General features: G+C 43.7%; 1 protein-coding gene and 1 long non-coding RNA gene across 2 annotated transcripts in view; one reads left to right on the top strand and one right to left on the bottom strand.

Annotated features, from left to right (window-relative positions):
- wdr27 (WD repeat domain 27) overlaps positions 1–17,729 on the bottom strand; it is a 152,791-nt gene extending 135,062 nt beyond the window's left edge. Inside the window, exons 1-10 of the mRNA XM_090212994.1 lie at positions 17,107–17,729; positions 15,666–15,807; positions 15,357–15,481; positions 15,002–15,115; positions 14,708–14,759; positions 14,562–14,632; positions 14,330–14,456; positions 13,461–13,551; positions 6,970–7,052; positions 6,347–6,411 (exon numbers count right to left, since the gene is read on the bottom strand). Of these exons, the coding sequence (XP_090069120.1) occupies positions 6,347–6,411; positions 6,970–7,052; positions 13,461–13,551; positions 14,330–14,456; positions 14,562–14,632; positions 14,708–14,759; positions 15,002–15,115; positions 15,357–15,481; positions 15,666–15,807; positions 17,107–17,280 (1,044 nt within the window). The 5' untranslated portion in view covers positions 17,281–17,729. The remainder of the gene's footprint in view (positions 1–6,346; positions 6,412–6,969; positions 7,053–13,460; positions 13,552–14,329; positions 14,457–14,561; positions 14,633–14,707; positions 14,760–15,001; positions 15,116–15,356; positions 15,482–15,665; positions 15,808–17,106) is intronic.
- LOC149974582 (uncharacterized) overlaps positions 1–18,015 on the top strand; it is a 133,965-nt gene that overhangs the window by 105,605 nt on the left and 10,345 nt on the right. The gene's annotated exons all lie outside the window — the stretch shown is intronic.

Here is an 18,015-nt window from a genome sequence, read left to right as displayed (position 1 = left end):
TCGTGTTGCAAAATACATTTAGAAATCTATATTATTCAATTATCGCACCCACTGCGCGTCTGCGTTAGTAAGGGCTAAAATAGAAGTCAGTTCTATTTGTGACGCAGATCGCGCTGCAAGTCCTGCCTCTCCCATCTCTTCATTGGTTTATAGAAGCAGGTACCCACGTGCCATCTCCTCATTGGTTATACCCACGTGGGGGAGTGAAAGACGAACGAGGTTAGTGGCGGTAATGCACCTAATTTATGAAAGTTGCCAATCGCAATATTAAGTCAAGAGAAGAAAAAACCTAGGAGGAGAGATGGCAAGAACAGGCCTACCGGGTGGTGCAGTGGTTAAGGGCGCTGTACTGCAGCGCCAGCTGTGCCATCAGAGTTCCTGGGTTCGCGCCCAGGCTCTGTCGTAACCGGCCACGACCGTGGGGCGACGCACAATTGGCCTAGCGTCGCCCGGGTTAGGGAGGGCTTGGTCGGTAGGGGTGTCCTTGTCTCATCGCGCACCAGCGACTCCTGTGGTGGGCTGGGCGCAGTGTGCGCTAACCAAGGTGGCCAGGTGCACAGTGTTTCCTCCGGCGCATTGGTGTGGCTAGCTTCCGGGTTGGATGCGTGCTGTGTTAAGAAGCAGTGCGGCTTGGTTGGGTTGTGTATCGGAGGACGCATGACTTTCAACCTTCGTCTCTCCCGAGCCCGTACGGGAGTTGTAGCGATGAGACAAGATAGTAACTACTACAACAATTGGATACCATGAAATTGGGGAGAAAAAGGGGTAAAATAAAAAAAGAGATGGCAAGAAACGATTCGGTTGACCGTTTTATGTGTGGATTAATTTTCGGACTAGAGGACCTTGTGCATTTCAGGTAAAATAACAACTCAATGTTTATATTCCAGGACAAATTAGCTAGCAACAGCAAGCTAGCTAAATAGGACAAATTAGCTAGCAAGTGCAAGCTATCTAGCTAAATTGCCATAAATGTTCCATGCTTTTCGACCTGTCCCCAAAGTCATTGGTTCAGAGTTTGTTTTGATATTTTGACCTGCGTGTCGTGATCGTGTTTGGTGTGGGGGTAAAAAAATAATTAATGTACGATGGAGCACGCGGCAGGCGGTTTGGGTTCCGTGTTAACGTTAAGAAAAATCAATGTAGATGCAGAAAGTAAACAGCATAGTGGGTCAATTTCCACAACAACTAAGAGCGTTGAAGCACGAAGCGAGCCCCATGCACATGCGCAGATAAAAATCAAATGTTATTTGTCTCATGCGCCGAATACAACAGGAATTACAGTGAAATGCTTACTTACAAGCAAGCCCTTAACCAACAATGCAGATTTAAGAAAAAAATAAAAATGTATAAATAATTAAGGAGCAACAATAAAATAACAGCAGTGAGGCTATATACAGTAGGTTCTGGTACAGAGTCAACGTGTGGGGGCACCGGTTAGTCTAGGTAATTTAGGTAATATGTACATGTAGGTAAAGTGACTATGCATGGAAAATAAACAGAGAGTAGTTGCAGTGTAAAAATGGGGGTTGGGGTGGGACAATGCAAATAGTCAGGGTAGCCATTTGAATAACTGTTCCAGAGTCTTATGGCTTGGGGGTAGAACCTGTTAAGAAGCCTTTTTGACCTAGACTTGGCGCTCCGGTACCGCTTGCCGTGCGGTAGCAGAGAGAACAGTCTATGACTGGGGTGGCTGGAGCCCTTGGCATTTTTTGGGCCAACCTCTAACACCGCCTGGTATAAAGGTCCTGGATGGCAGGAAGCTTGTTCCCAGTGATGTACTGGGCCGTACATACTACCCTCTGTAGTGCCTTGCGATCGGAGGCCGAGCAGTTGCCATACCAGGCGGTGATGTAACCAGTCAGGATGCTCTCGATGGTGCAGTTGTGGAACTTTTTGAGGATCTGAGGACCCATGCCAAATCTTTTCAGTCTCCTGAGGGGGAATGGGAGTTGTCGTGCCCTCTTCACGACTGTCTTGGTGTGCTTGGACCATGATAGCTTATTGGTGATGTGGACACCAAGAAACTTGAAGCTCTCAACCTGCTCCACAACAGCCCCGTCAATGAGAATGGGGGTGTGCTCAGAACTCCTTTTTCTGTAGTCCACAATCATCTCCGTTGTCTTGATCACGTTGAGGGAGAGGTTGTTATCCTGGCAACACAGTCAGGTATCTGAACTCCCTATTGGCTGTCTCATTGTTGTCTGTGATCAGGCTGTTGTGTCCTCTCCAACACCATCATTAAGTCTGCAGTTGTGCTTGGCCATGCAATCATGGATGAACAGGGAATACAGGAGGGTACTGAGCACACACCCCTGAGGGGCCCCTGTGTTGAGGATCAGTGGCAGATGTGTTGTTACCTACACTTACCACCTGGGGGCGGCCCATCAGGAAGTCCAGGATCCAGTTGCAGAGGGAGGTGTTTAGTCCCAGGATCCTTAGCTTAGTGATGAGCTTTGAGGGCACTATGGTGTTGAACGCTGAGCTGTAGTCAATGAATAGCATTAAGCATCTCCCGTCCAAAATTAAATCTAGAACCGGCTTCCTATTTCGCAACAAAGCATCCTTCACTCATGCTGCCAATCATACCCTAGCAAATCTGACTGTCCTACCGAACCCTTGACTTCGGCGATGTCATTTACAAAATAGCCTCCAACACTCTACTCAGCAAATTGGATGCAGTCTATCACAGTGCCATCCGTTTTGTCACCAAAGCCCCATATACTACCCACCACTGCGACCTGTATGCTCTCGTTGGCTGGCCCTCGCTTCATATCCGTTGCCAAACCCACTGGCTCCAGGTCATCTATAAGTCGTTGCTAGGTAAAGCCCAGCCTTATCTCAGCTTACTGATCACCATAGTAGCACCCACATGTAGCACACGCCCCAGCAGGTATATTTCACTGGTCATCCCCAAAGCCAATTCCTTCTTCGGCCGCCATTCCTTGCAGTTCTCCGCTGCCAATGACTGGAACGAACTGCAAAAATCACTGAAGCTGGAGACTCATATCTCCGTCACTAACTTTAAGCACCAGCTGTCAGAGCAGCTCATAGATCACTGCACCTGTACATAGCCCATCTGTAAATAGCCCATCCAACTACCTCATCACCATATTGTTATTTATTTTGCTCCTTTGCACCCCAGTATTGCGACTTGCACACTCATCTTTTGCACATTTATCAACCCAGTGTTTAATTTGCCATACTGTAATAATTTCGCCACTATGGCCTATTTATTGCCCCACCCCCTTATCCTACCTCATTTGCACACACTCTATTGTATTATTGACTGTATGTTTGTTTATTCCATGTGTAACTCTGTGTTGTTGTTTGTGTCGCACTGCTTTGCTTTATCTTGGCCAGGTCGCAGTTGTAAATGAGAACTTGTTCTCAACTAGCCTACCTGGTTAAATAAAAGGTGAAATACTTTCTTCTTTTTTTTAAATAGAATTCTCACATAGGTGATCCTTTTGTCACGGTGGGAAAGGGCAACAGATCATCTGTGGATCTGTTGGGGCAGTATGCAAATTGGAGTTGGTCTAGGGTTTCTGGGATAATGGTGTTGATGTGAGCCATGACCAGCCTTTCAAAGCACTTCATGGCTACAGAAGTGAGTGCTACGGATCGGTAGTCATTTAGGCAGGTTACCTTGGTGTTCTTGGGCACATGGACTATGGTGGTCTGCTTGAAACATGTTGTTATTACAGACTTGGTCAGGGACAGGTTGAAAATGTCAGTGAAGACACTTGCCAACTGGTCAGCGCATGCTCGGAGTAAACATCCTGGTAATCCATCTGGCCCTGTGGCCTTGTGAATGTTGACCTGTTTAAAGGTCTTACTCACATCGGCTATGGAGGGCGTAATCACACAGTCGTCCGGAACAGCTGTTGCTCTCACGCACGCTTCAGTGTTGCTTGCTTCGAAGCAAACATAGAAGTTATTTAGCTCGTCTGGTAAACTCGTGTCACTGGGCAGCTCGCGTCTGTGCTTCCCTTTGTAGTCCATAATAGTTTGCAAGTTACTGTGTGTGACCGAAGTGTTGCATCGCGCTCATCTCAGTATCCTAGCTTATTCATTGATGATAGGTCCTGCTTTACTGAAGTTGTGAGACATTGAATGGCAAGAAATTGCGAGATACGGCATTTGATTGCAGATAGAAAGGCCTAGCGGACAGTTCTGACTATCTCTGCCAGGTGACCGACCTGCCTATACTGTGCCTCTCCCTCTTTTTCCATCCCTCGCTAGCTCTCAAAAAAAGATTAGTGTTTGTGTTCTCAGAAGTGCGGCAACTGATCAGTATCCTCCATTCCAAAACTACTGAATCTTAAGAGAATATTGACACTCGGGAATGGGAGTCAACACCAGAGTTGACTCCCATTTCTGAGTGTCAATATTCTCTTAAGATTCCGCATTTTTAAGTTGAGTTAAGGAATCAATTCTTCACCACTACATCGTCGTCGTTAACAGTTGGAAAAAGATTACAGAGAAAGGCAAGCGACAGGAGCGGGGTGCTGTATGGCAATACTTTAAGAAGTTAAATGAAAAGGAAATGCAAACTTTGTGAAGTGGAATTTAGGTACAGTAATGGTAGTACAGGTGCAATGTTTAACCATCTGAAAGGGACGTACCGTGAGACCTAAACTGTTGCTGGCATCGACGCAACTGTATTGTGAATTCACATTTTATACATTTTTCTTATCGCTTTAACGGAAAACAGATTTAAAAAATAACTGCAGTTTAAACGTTAAGAAAACATTTCCATTTGTCACATCCCTACTATTTATGTAGTAAATCAAGTCAAAGTGGTAAGAGAAGGGACATTTCCAAACAAGTCAGGGATGTATAGCCAGGGATCCACACTATAGAGGCGACAATCTTTTTGTCACACCCTGATCTGTTTCACCTGTCTTTGTGATTGTCTCCACCCCCTTCCAGGTGTCGTCCATGTTCCCCATTATCTCCTGTGTATTTATACCGGTGTTCTCTGTTTGTTTGTTGCCAGTTCGTCTTGTTTGTCAACCAGCGTTTTTGTGTCCTGCTTTTCCCAGTCTCTCTTTTTCTCTCCCTCCTGGTTTTGACCAATCTGCCTGCCCCTGACCCTGCCTGCCTGGCCACTCTGCTTGCCCCTGACTCTGCCTGCCTGGCCACTCTGCTTGCCCCTGACTCTGCCTGCCTGGCCAATCTGCCTGCCCCTGACCCTGCCTGCCTGGCCACTCTGCCTGCCCCTGACCCTGCCTGCCTGGCCACTCTGCCTGCCCCTGACCCTGCCTGTCTGGCCACTCTGCCTGCCCCTGATCCTGAGCCTGCCTGGCCACTCTGCCTGCCCCTGACCCTGCCTGTCTGGCCACTCTGCATGCCCCTGATCCTGAGCCTGCCTGCCGACCTGTACCTTTGCCCCAACTCTGGATTATTGACCTCTGCCTACCCTGACCCTGCCTGCCGTCTGCTACCGTTGCCCCTGCCTGCCTTGACCTGTCTATGGCCTGTCCCTGTTGGATTATCTATTGCCTGCCCCTGTTGGATTATTTGGGCGTCAGGAAGCCTAGTGGTTAGAGCGTTGGGCCAGTAACCGAAAAGTTTATAGATTGAATCCCCGAGCTGACAAGGTAAAAATCTGCCATTCTGCCCCTGAGCAAGGCAGTTAACCCACTGTTCCTAGGCCGTCATTGTAAATAAAAATGTGTTCTTAACTGACTTGCCTAGTTAAATAAAGGTTATTAAAATAAATACAATTAAACCATTGTTAATTGATGTTGTCTGCATCTGGGTCATAACTGATTTTTTTTATGTAGAGGACAGAGCTGTGTGAGACACACTACTCACTATCTTATCTAGCTCTGAGAGGACCTGTGTGTTGTATTTCTCCACCATTCTGTCCACTTTCCATACCTCTGAGTATTTTCCACACCTATTGGAAGCTGCTCATTTTTAATAATATAGATTTTTTTACAACTGACATTTTACTCCATACAAAAAATGATTTCTTAAAAATACACTTGTTTTCAAACTTTTGTTCCCTATACTTAATTTTGAGCGTCTTAGAGACTTCACATATAAAAAATACTGTAGGTTCAGTGTAACTATGCAATTAGCAGTTTATGGTTTCACGAGACTAGGACTATGGGAGATGTAAAGGCTTTACAAGGGTTGCCTGTGGTTTGCATCCAGGAGGAAAGTGAGTTTTTCTGTTATGAATGAGAGGCAATTATGTGTTACAGTGCAAGGTAGGCCTAATTTCAGGGAATTACACCCGTGTCTGTCTGCCTCCCCCTCCATCTTGCTTTTGTCCTAAATTCCTATTCAGTGAAGTGAAACAATAGTGAAGCAGGTCTAATAGTGATTTACTCACACTGTTATCCAGTCCTTGGGACATGGCCCATGATCCAGCCATGGTGATGCTCAAGTTGGGGTAGTCTGTAAGAGAGACAGAGTGGGATAATAGCTAACAAATAATAAGGGTGGAATACAAATGTCTGCTGAAGGGTAAAACCATTGATCTCAGGGACTTATCTGACACCATGGTCTATGTAGGTGAGGCAAACACACACACCTATCTCCACTAACTCTTATCATACACATGGGCATATGTCGGTGAAACACACACACACATCTCCACTAACTCTTATCATACACATGGTCTATGTCGGTGAGACACACACACACACACACCTATCATACACATGGGCATATGTCAGTGAGACACACACACACACACCTATCCTACACATGGGCATATGTCAGTGAGACACACACACACCTATCATACACATGGACATATGTCAGTGAGACACACTATACTGGATCCCATAATAAATACAAATACTGACATAACTGATGTACAGTATACAGTACATGGTGTTATTCTTATTCATCTTCCAAGCTGTTCTTCCCCTTTCCCCACAAGATCGACACATCATTCATTCTCTCTCACACACACACAGAAATACACACACACAGAGGGCAGTAGCATACCTCTGAAAAGTAGTGTCATGTGGAGCTCAGAGGTGCCCAGGTCAACCAGGTAGAGGCCATCAGAGCTTCCCATCCACACCCAGCTGTTATCAATACAGGTGGCATAGGGAGAGAACCTTATGCCATATGGAAAAACACTTATACACACACACAGCAGAGGGGCACAGGAAGAGAACCATGTGGAAAACGCTGTTACACATTATTCCATCAAAGGGCCTTTGATTCAGTAGATTGTCTTCTCTTCAATGTAACCCCCACACTAAAGAGGAGAAGACAATGTAACCCCACACTAAAGAGGAGAAGACAATGTAACCCCACACTAAAGAGATGACAATGTAACCTCACACTAAAGAGGAGATGACAATGTAACCTCACACTAAAGAGGAGATGACAATGTAACCCCACACTAAAGAGGAGATACTGTAACCCCGCACTAAAGAGGAGATGACAATGTAACCTCACACTAAAGAGGAGATGACAATGTAACCTCACACTAAAGAGGAGATGACAATGTAACCTCACACTAAAGAGGAGATGACAATGTAACCCCACACTAAAGAGGAGAAGACAATGTAACCCCACACTAAAGAGGAGAAGACAATGTAACCCCACACTAAAGAGGAGATGACAATGTAACCTCACACTAAAGAGGAGATGACAATGTAACCCCACACTAAAGAGGAGATACTGTAACCCCGCACTAAAGAGGAGAAGACAATGTAACCCCACACTAAAGAGATGACAATGTAACCCCACACTAAAGAGATGACAATGTAACCCCACACTAAAGAGATGACAATGTAACCCCCCACTAAAGAGATGACAATGTAACCCCGCACTACAGAGGACAATACAATGTCACCCTACACTAAAGAGGAGAAGACAATGTAACGCTACACTAAAAATGACAACACAATGTAACCCCACACTAAAGAGGAGAAGACAATGTAACCCCACACTAAAGAGGAGATGACAATGTAACCCCACACTAAAGAGGAGATACTGTAACCCCGCACTACAGAGGACAATACAATGTAACCCCACACTAAAGAGGAGATGACAATGTAACCCCACACTAAAGAGGAGATACTGTAACCCCGCACTACAGAGGACAATACAATGTCACCCCACACTAAAGAGGAGATGACAATGTAACCCCACACTAAAGAGGAGATGACAATGTCACCCCGCACTACAGAGGACAATACAATGTCACCCCACACTAAAGAGGAGAGGACAATACAATGTCACCCCACACTAAAGAGAGGACAATGTCACCCCACACTAAAGAGGAGATGACAATGTCACCCCGCACTACAGAGGACAATACAATGTCACCCCACACTACAGAGGACAATACAATGTAACCCCACACTAAAGAGGACAATATAATGTAACCCCACACTAAAGAGGAGATGACAATGTAACCCCACACTAAAGAAAGACAGTGTGGCCGGCAACTGGTGAGATGGCAAGGAACACACACACACAACCAACTGGGAGCATTGTGTTTGATCCAAGCCAAGGCTGAATTTTCCCCTGGTTTAATACTGCATACAGAGCCTTCGGAAAGTATTCAGACCCCTTGACTTTTTCCACATTTTGTTACGTTACTGCCTTATTCTAAAATGGATTAAATAAATGAAAAAGTCAGCAATCTACACACAATACCTCATAATAATGAAACGAAAACAGTTTATGTATAAAATATAAAAAACAGAAATACCATATTTACATACGTATTTAGACATTTTGCTATGAGACTCGAAATTGAGCTCAAGTTCATCCTGTTTCCATTAATCATCCTTGAGATGTTTCTACAACATTATTGGAGTCCACCTGTGGTAAATTCAATTGATTGGACATGATTTGGAAAGGCACACACCTGTCTATATAAGGTCCCATAGTTGACAGTGCATGTCAGAGCAAAAGCCAAGCCATGAGGCCAAGGGGATTGTCCGTATAGCTCCGAGACAGGATTGTGTCGAGGCACCGATTTGGGGAAGGCTACCAAAAAATGTCTGCAGCATAGAAGATCCCCAAAAACACAGTGGCCTCCATCATTCTTAAATGGAAGAAGTCTGGAACCACCAAGACTCTTCCTAGAGCTAGCCGCCCAGTCCAAACTGAGCAATCGGGGGAGAAGGGCCTTGTTCAAGGAGGTGACCAAGAACCCGATGGTCACTCTGACAGAGCTCCAAAGTTCCTTACAGAAGGACAGAAGGACAACCATCTCTGCAACACTCCAACAACCAGGCCTTTATAGTAGAGTGGCCAGACAGAAGCCACTCCTCAGTAAAAGGCACATGACAACCCGCTTGGAGTTTGCCAAAAGACACCTTAAGACTCTCAGACCATGAGAAACAAAATTCTCTGGGTCGATAAAACCTGAAAATAGCAGTGCAGCAACGCTCCCCATCCAACCTGACAGAGCTTGAGAGGATCTGCAGAGAAAAATGGGGGAAAACTCTGATGCTGTAATCGCTGCTAAAAGTGCTTCAACAAAGTACTGGGTAAAAGTTCTGAATACTTACGTAAATGTGATATTTCTGTTTTTTATTTGTAAAAAATTTGCACAAATGTATAAAAATATGTTTTTGCTTTGTCATTATGGGGTATTGTGTGTAGAGTGATGAGGGGAAAAAAACGTAATACATTTTATAATAAGGCTGTAACGTTACAAAATGTGGAAAAAGTCAAGGGGTCTGAATATTTTCCAAAGGTACTGTATGTACATCATAAGGTAGAAACCAGGGAACTATAGCCATCTCACGCTGTAGAATAAATAAGACAGGGTGGCAGAGGAGAGGAGACAGGAAGAGGGAGAGGAGGCTCTTCAACCAACAACGATCGTGTCCAACATTGTCCACTGTTTAGTTTAAGTAGTGAAATCCATGCCTTGTCTCGACTTGACAAATAAACTTGTACTGTAGTAGGAAAGAACAAACCATGATTGACTAGGCCTATAAGTCTGTGACACAAGTTGTGTCTCTATAACTGCTAAAACATTTATTTTGTATATACTGATATGGTAGCCTGGTCTCAGATTGTCACCTCGTATGGTCACTGTCATGCCTTCATGAGTTAGCTGTACAGATGGTTATGTATACTGACATGAGTTGGCTATATAGCACAAACCAATCTGGGACCCGGCTTCTGTTGTGACACACTGCATAGCTTTAATGCCTACTCTAAGACTCCTTGTGATGGACATATCAAAGTCAGAGTCTTGTGCCCTGAGAGTCCTGACCATTCTATACTAATCACCCAGTCACCCTATGGCCTACAGCTGCACGTGCACCCCTTTGTGCATCCCAGGCTTTGCATAGTGTCTACAGTACTTCACCATGGCAACAAGTGCTGATTGGACAGCCTGAGACTGTTAACGGCACTTTAACTAGCCTTTAATAGGAAGTGTCCTGCTATCGCTGTGGAAACACCACTCTGACACCCCAACATACCCTGTTAGTCACTACCAATAAAGACGTGAACACCTGCAAGGCTGGAGAAATGTAAATGGTGATGTTATATATTTACATTTATGATATCATATGTTCCTGGATCACTCAAAACTCCTGGTCTGTGGAAATAATGACGAATCAAGCACTCTCTACATGACCTGGGGAAACAGGCCTAGTAGACTGTAATAAAGACCAGTGGTTCCCAACCAGGAGTACTTGGCCTATCCACAGGGGTACTTGAAAAGAATCCTTAGACCATAGGCCTACTGGTAAAGTCTAATCAAATCAAATCAAATATTTGTCACATGCTTCGTAAACAACAGGTGTAGACTAACAGTGAAATGCTTATGGGCTATTCCCAACAATGCAAAGAGGGAAAAAGAGAAGTTATAGAAAAATAATAACACAAAGAATAAATACACAATGAGTAATGATATATACACACGAGATACCAGAACCGATTCATTGTGCAGGGGTACAAGGTAATTTGGTAGATATGTACAGTACCAGTCAAAAGTTTGGACACACACCTACTCATTCAAATAGCCCTTACAAAGCCTGGAGGTGTGTATTGGGTCATTGTTCTGTTGAAAAACAAATGATAGTCCCACTAAGCGCAAACCAGATGAGATGGGATGGCATATCTACAGAATGCTGTGGTAGCCATGCTGGTTAAGTGTGCCTTGAAATCAAAATAAATCACAGACAGTGTCACCAGCAAAGCACCCCCACACAATCACACTTCCTCCTGCTTCATGGTGGGAACCACACATGCGGAGATCATCCGTTCACCTACTCTGTGTCTCACAAAGACACAGCAGTTGGAACCAAAAATAAAAAAATTGGACTCATTAGACCAAAGGACAGATTTTCACCAGTCTAATGTCCATTGCTCATGTTTCTTGGCCCAAGCAAGTCTATTCTTATTGGTGTCCTTTAGTAGTGGTTTCTTTGCAGCAATTCGACCATGAAGGCCTGATTCACACAGTCTCCTCTGAACAGTTGATGTTGAGATGTGTCTGTTACTTGAACTCTGTGAAGCATTTATTTGGGCTGCAATTTTTGAGGCTGGTTACTCTAATGAACATATCCTCTACAGTAGAGGTAACTCTGGGTCTTCCATTCCTGTGGCGGTCCTCATGAGAGCCAGTTTCATCATAGCGCTTGATGGGTTTTGCGACTGCACCTGAAGAAATGTTAAAAGTTCTTGAACTTTTCCGGATTGACTGTCATTTCTCTTTGCTTATTTGAGCTGTTCTTGCCATAATATGGACTTGGTATTTTACTAAATAGGGCTTTCTTCTGTATACCACCCCTACCTTGCCACAAAACAACTGATTGGCTCAAACACATTAAGAAGGAAAGACATTCTCAAATGTACTTTTAACAAGGCACACCTGTTAATTGAAATGCATTCCCAGGGACTAACTCATGAAGCTGGTTGAGAGAATGACAAGAATGTGCAAAGCTGTCATCAAGGCAAACAAAGGGTGGCTACTTTGAAGAATCTCAAATATAAAATATATATTATTTTGATTTATTTAACACTTTTTTGGTTACTACATGATTCCATGTGCTATTTCATAGTGTTGATGTCTTCACTATTATTCTACAATGTAGAAAATAGTACAAATAAAGAAAAACCCTTGAATGAGTAGGTGTGTCCAAACTTTTGACTGGTACTGTAGCATACTTGTAGGGATAAAGTCACTACGCAACAGGATAGATAATAAACAGTAACAGCAGCGTATGTGATGAGACAAAAGAGTCAATGGTCATTGCAGATGGTCCAGGTAGTTATTGGTTAACTATTTAACTAACTATTTAGCAGTCTTATGGCTTGAGGTTAGAAGCTGTTCAGGGTCCTGTTGGTTCCAGACTTGCCTTGCGGTAGCAGAGAGAACAGGCTATGACTTGGGTTACTGACAATGTTTAGGGCCTTCGTCTGACACCGCCTGGTATAGACCCAGTGATGTACTGCACTGTACGCATTACCCTATGTAGAGCCCTGCGATCAGATGCCATACCAAGCGGTGATGCAGCCAATCAAGATGCTCTCAATGGTGCAGCTGTAGAATGTTTTGAGAATCTAAGGGCCCATGCCAAATCTTTTTAGCCTCCTGATGGGGAAGAGATGTTGTCGTGCCCTCTTCACAACTGTGTTGGTGTGTGTGGACCACAATAGGTTGTTAGTGACCTGCTCCACTACAGCCCTGTCGATGTGGATGGTGGCGCCCACTGTTTCCTGTAGTTCACGTTTCCTGTAGTTCAGCTCCTTTGTCTTGCTCAAGTTGAGGAAGAGGTTGTTGTCCTGGCAGTGTATCTGACCTGCTCCCTGTAGGCTGTCTCATCATTGTAGGTGATCAGTCCTATCACTGTTGTGTCATCTGCAAAATGAATGATGGTGTTGGAGTTGTGCGCGATCACGCAGTTGTGGGTGAACAGGGATAACAAGAGGGGACTAAGCACGCGTAGCGGATGTGTTGTTGCCTACCCTCACCAGAATCCAGTTGCAGAGGGAGGTGTTCAGTACCAGCATACTTAGCTTGGTGATGAGCTTGGATTGCACTATGGTGTTGAATGCTGAGCTGTAGTCAATGAACAGCATTCTCACGTAGGTGTTATTTTTGTCCAGGTGAGAAAGGGCATTGTGGCGTGCAATAGAGATTGCGTCATCAGTGGATTTGTTGGAGCCGTAATGCGAATTGGAGTGGGTCCTGGGTGTCTGGGATAATGGTGTTGGTGTGAGATATGATCAGCCTTTCAAAGCATTTCATGGCTACAGATGAGGGGGCACTTCACATGAGAGGTATTTCAGGGGAAGTCGGGGCAGAGCAAGATGTACTTGGTGGTACAGTAATCGAAAAAGGTTTAGAAACATTGATATAAACTACAAAGGCATCAAACATCTGCTAAAATTGACTGTGACAATGGGTTAAACACGTGATGTGTCAAGTGATAAATTAGGAAACGTGTTGCATTAACCCCTTTTATCTACAGCACATGGACCCTGGAGAGAAACCCATTTACCTCTGCTGCCCATGATCAATGTCAGGTAGCCTGTGATAAGCACAAAGTCTGAGGACTGGCTTTGCCGTCTCCACTGAGTCTGGAGTGATTCCTGGAATGTAACACAAGAGGTGGCTTGAGGTCATTTATTATTTTATTTGACCTTTATTTAACTAGGCATGTCAGTTAAGAACAAATTATTATTTACAATGATGGTCTACCAAAATGCAAAAGGCCTCCTGTGGGGACGGGGGGCTGGAATTAAAAATAAAACGAATAAAATAAAAATATAGGACAAAACACACATCATGAAGAGAGAGACAAGACAACACTACATAAAGAGAGATCTAAGAAAACAACATAGCATGGCAGCAACACATGACAACACTACATAAAGAGAGATCTAAGAAAACAACATAGCATGGCAGCAACACATGACAACACAGCATGGTAGCAACACAAAACATGGTACAAACAACATTGGAGCACAGACAACAGCATAAAGGGCAAGGTAGAGACAACAATATATCACGCAAAGCAGCCACAACTGTCAGTAAGAGTGTCCATGATAGAGTCTTTACGAAATATAGAAAAAAATGCTATTGAGTTATTGGATGGACAGTTAGACACTGCATATTACTATATAACCCCAAACCTCCTACAGAACATAACTCAGTGTTCTGATTCCATCTAGTGTTAGGAAAAATACTTTCAAGTTTACATTTTATTTTACTCATTATGTGAGAGAAAAAGTGGGAAATAAGTTCAAGTTCATGTTTCAAACGTTATGTGAAAATGAAAATGTGTCTTTGGCTAGCATGCATATGGCTAAAACACATCACAGGAAACAAACAAATCATGTCCATAACTACTTTACTATCTCCTCTTACCTAGTACACCACCAGTCTGTGGGACCACTGTGTCCAGGTGTCTTTGGTGTCGTTGCTGCACCTTGTGAAGGTCCAATTTGGTCACCAAATGACATCTGTGGTCCTCAGGAAGAGTGAAGCTCCACACCTGGAAACAATGGGAAATCCCAGATTTACTGTGTGTGTGTGTGTGTGTGTGTGTGTGTGTGTGTGTGTGTGTGTGTGTGAGTCAGTGAGTGTGAGAGTGACCAACCTGTCCATCAGCAGAACCAGTGACAAGCTGCCTGCTCTTCTCCAAGAACAACATACTGAGTAGTGGAGATGCTGGAGGACAGAGTTATTATTTAATAAATATCAAACCAAATGTACCGTAAACTGGTGTATCCACTGTTCACATACCTGACAACACAGCAGACTGATAGAGAATCTGTTCCATTTTTAATCCCCAAACCTTTCGAAAAGAGAAATTATCAATAGGTAAACATTTAAAACCTGTTCCTATGACAACAGTCTCTCTTGGAGCAATAAACAGATGATCGCACATGTGAAATGATGCAAGCTACAGCTGACTTAGTAGCTAGTCATTTCATTTGTACAGTGTAGCGTACACTTTGATAAGGGATGCAAAAACGACTTCAAGCAAAACAACTGAAGCCAAGTGATTTCACTGGTTAGTGAATAACCTGACTATACCTTAAACGTGCGGTCTTCTGATATGGACACCAGGATGTCTTTGTCCCATGGACAGAACTCAGCTGCTGTCAAAGGTCCCAGGTGGCCAGCCAGCACAGACAACACTTCCTCTATCTGGAGGTCAGTCAAATAGACAACACATCCTCTATCTGGAGGTCAGTCAAACAGACAGCACATCCTCTATCTGGAGGTCAAGCAAACAGTGTATGCAATAGAAGATAAGATAACTTTATTGTCCAACTTTATTGTCCATTCATTTGTCATCATCTTACAAGAATTATAAAAACATAACACAAACACTTGTTATAAAGGATGAATTTGAGGGTAGAGTACACATTCAGCATGCTGTACTTACATTGGAGTTGAGTATGTATACTTTCGCCCCTGAGCATGCAGCCACTCGCTCATCACAGGGACAAAATGACAGATGGACTACCTTGCCCAGTAGTGTCCCAATAACTGTACCAGACGCAACTACCCCTGAAAACATCCATGCTTTTAGTATTTCAATAATAGTATTTCAATAATTGTACTATATAGCATTGTAAATTGATTAATTGAGTGAGTGAGTAAATGAGGCCTTACCAGTATATAAAATGTTGCCACTGAATTTAAATGTATTGTTGTCTTACTGTTCATACAGCTATGAAGCAAAACTCCTCACCCTCCCTAGTTCTCCTGTAGCAGCGCCGGATGTCCCAGACTATGACATAATCTGCAGAGGCAGAGCAGAGCAGGAGAGGGTCTCTACCTGTCCCAAACACCATGGCAGAGATGTCTCCATGGTGACCTGTCAGTCGCAGGGCCTGCAGAGGGGAGGAGATGCATTGGAGTGTGGTGGAGCCAAGTGACGCAATGATTGAACAGGCAGATTTCTTTACACTTTAAAGAAATTCTCCAGTACTTTTGTATAATTTATAGCCAGTAGTTCTGAAAGTAGCGCTCATGAGCAAAAAGTGGGCCCCAAAAATGGCATACTACGTCATATACAGTATCGGTCAAAAGTTTGGACACACCTACTCATTCTAGGGTTTTTCTTTATTTTATTATCTACATTGTACAATAATACTGAAGATATTAAAACTATGAAATAACAAATATGGAATAATGTAGTAACCAAAAAAGTGTTAAACAAATCAAAATATATTTTATATTTGAGATTCTTCAAAGTAGCCACCCATAGCCTTGATTTTTGGCAAACTCCAAGAAGGCTGTCATGTGCCTTTTACTAAGGAGTGGCTTCCATCTGGCCACTCAACAATAAAGGCCTGATTGGTGGAGTGCTTCTGGAAGGTTCTCCCATCTCCACAGAGGACCTCTGGAGCTCTGTCAAAGTTACCATCGGGTTCTTGGTCACCTCCCTGACCAAGGCCCTTCTCCCCCGATTGCTCAATTTGGCCGGGCGGCCAGCTCTAGGAAGAGTCTTGGTGGTTCCAAACTTCTTCCATTAAAGATTGATGGAGGCCACTGTGCTCTTAGGGACCTTCAATGCTGCATATATTTTTTGGTACACCTCCCCAGATCTGTGCCTCAACACAATCCTGTCTCGGCGCTCTACGGACAATTCCTTTGACCTCATGGCTTGGTTTTTGCTCTGACATGCACTGTCAACTGTGGGACCTTATATAGACAGGTGTGTGCCTTTCCAAATCATCTCCAATCAATTGAATTTACCACAGGTGGACTCCAATCAAGATGTAGAAACATCTCAAGGATGATCAATGGAAACAGGATGTACCTGAGCTCAATTTTGAGTCTCATAGCAAAATGTCTGAATATATATGTAAATAAGGTATTTCTAAAAACCTGTTTTTGCATCATCATTATGGGGTATTGTGTGTAGATTGATGAGGAAAAAATATAATTTAATCCATTTTAAAATAACGCAGTAACGTAACAAAATGTGGAAAAAGTCAAGTTGTCTGAATACTTTCCGAATGCACTGTAGTCGCCAAAGTTCTGAAGCTTGTATTTAACAGTGGGAAGCTACTGAGGAGGGCATATAGGTATTTTTATAATATCAAGATCAGATGCCATCTTCTCCTGATGTGACCTTGAGTAAGGGTGTGTGTGTGTGTGTGTGTGGGGGGGGGGGTGTAACTGACCTTCAGCTCTGTGTCCAGGAGACAGTGTATCAACAGGTCCTTGCCTTGTAGTGGTGAGGCACAGTGAGAGGGACAGCAGGCCAGCTGTAGGTGAGATAGCAGTCTATCACAGGACAAGGATAGCTTTTCCACCATCAGTCTGTTGGTCCTGCTGCCTTCCCCACAACCATCCATGGTGATAGTTTCTAGCTATGTAGTTACTCTGAAAACAGCTAAATAAAAAAATCATAATCAATTGAAATAAATGGATAGCTAGTTAGGCTAATAACCCACTAAAACCATATTGATAACCAAGATCGGAGCAGCTAAAATATTATTTATCGCTATATTTGTTGCAGTAGCTGCACTGTGTACGGTCACTCACCGACAGTCTTTCCAGTAGGTAATAGCTAAGAGCTATATGTGGTCTGTGGTAAGGATTACCCAGCAAGCTAAAGTTAGCCAACTAACTAGATGGGTTACAGAGCACATGTCCTGCAAACTGACGTTAGCTATATTCTGCAACATAGATAGTCACCCACCTTAAAAGAAATGCAGGTTAATTGTATCTCTAGCTAAATATAGCAAATTCCGCACTACACCCTTCTAAACCAACCAACAGCCTGCAATATGGGTCAAAAAGTATTCTGGAGGGTTGCCTGGATACCAGGGACAACAACAGCAGATGCTCAGGTTTCCCCTTTCACATGCGTTGTAGTACTTGCGCCTACCGCCAGATGATACTGTTGTCATGTGCATGGTTTTCAGAGAGCTTGGATCGTGAATGGCCGGATCACAACTGTTGTATGCTGGCTAACGCAACGTCAACAGCCAAACGGTCTAATCATTTCAATGGGCGAGGAGAAATAACGTATAATATTGGTCACAATCTAAACGTAAATGTCCTTGCTCGATAGCACAAGGAGAAGG

Source organism: Oncorhynchus mykiss, chromosome 20, assembly GCF_057628025.1.
Source record: "Oncorhynchus mykiss isolate SJ-2025 chromosome 20, ASM5762802v1, whole genome shotgun sequence".
In the NCBI taxonomy this organism is placed as follows: domain Eukaryota; kingdom Metazoa; phylum Chordata; class Actinopteri; order Salmoniformes; family Salmonidae; genus Oncorhynchus; species Oncorhynchus mykiss.
This window is presented reverse-complemented; position numbering and strand designations above follow the sequence as displayed.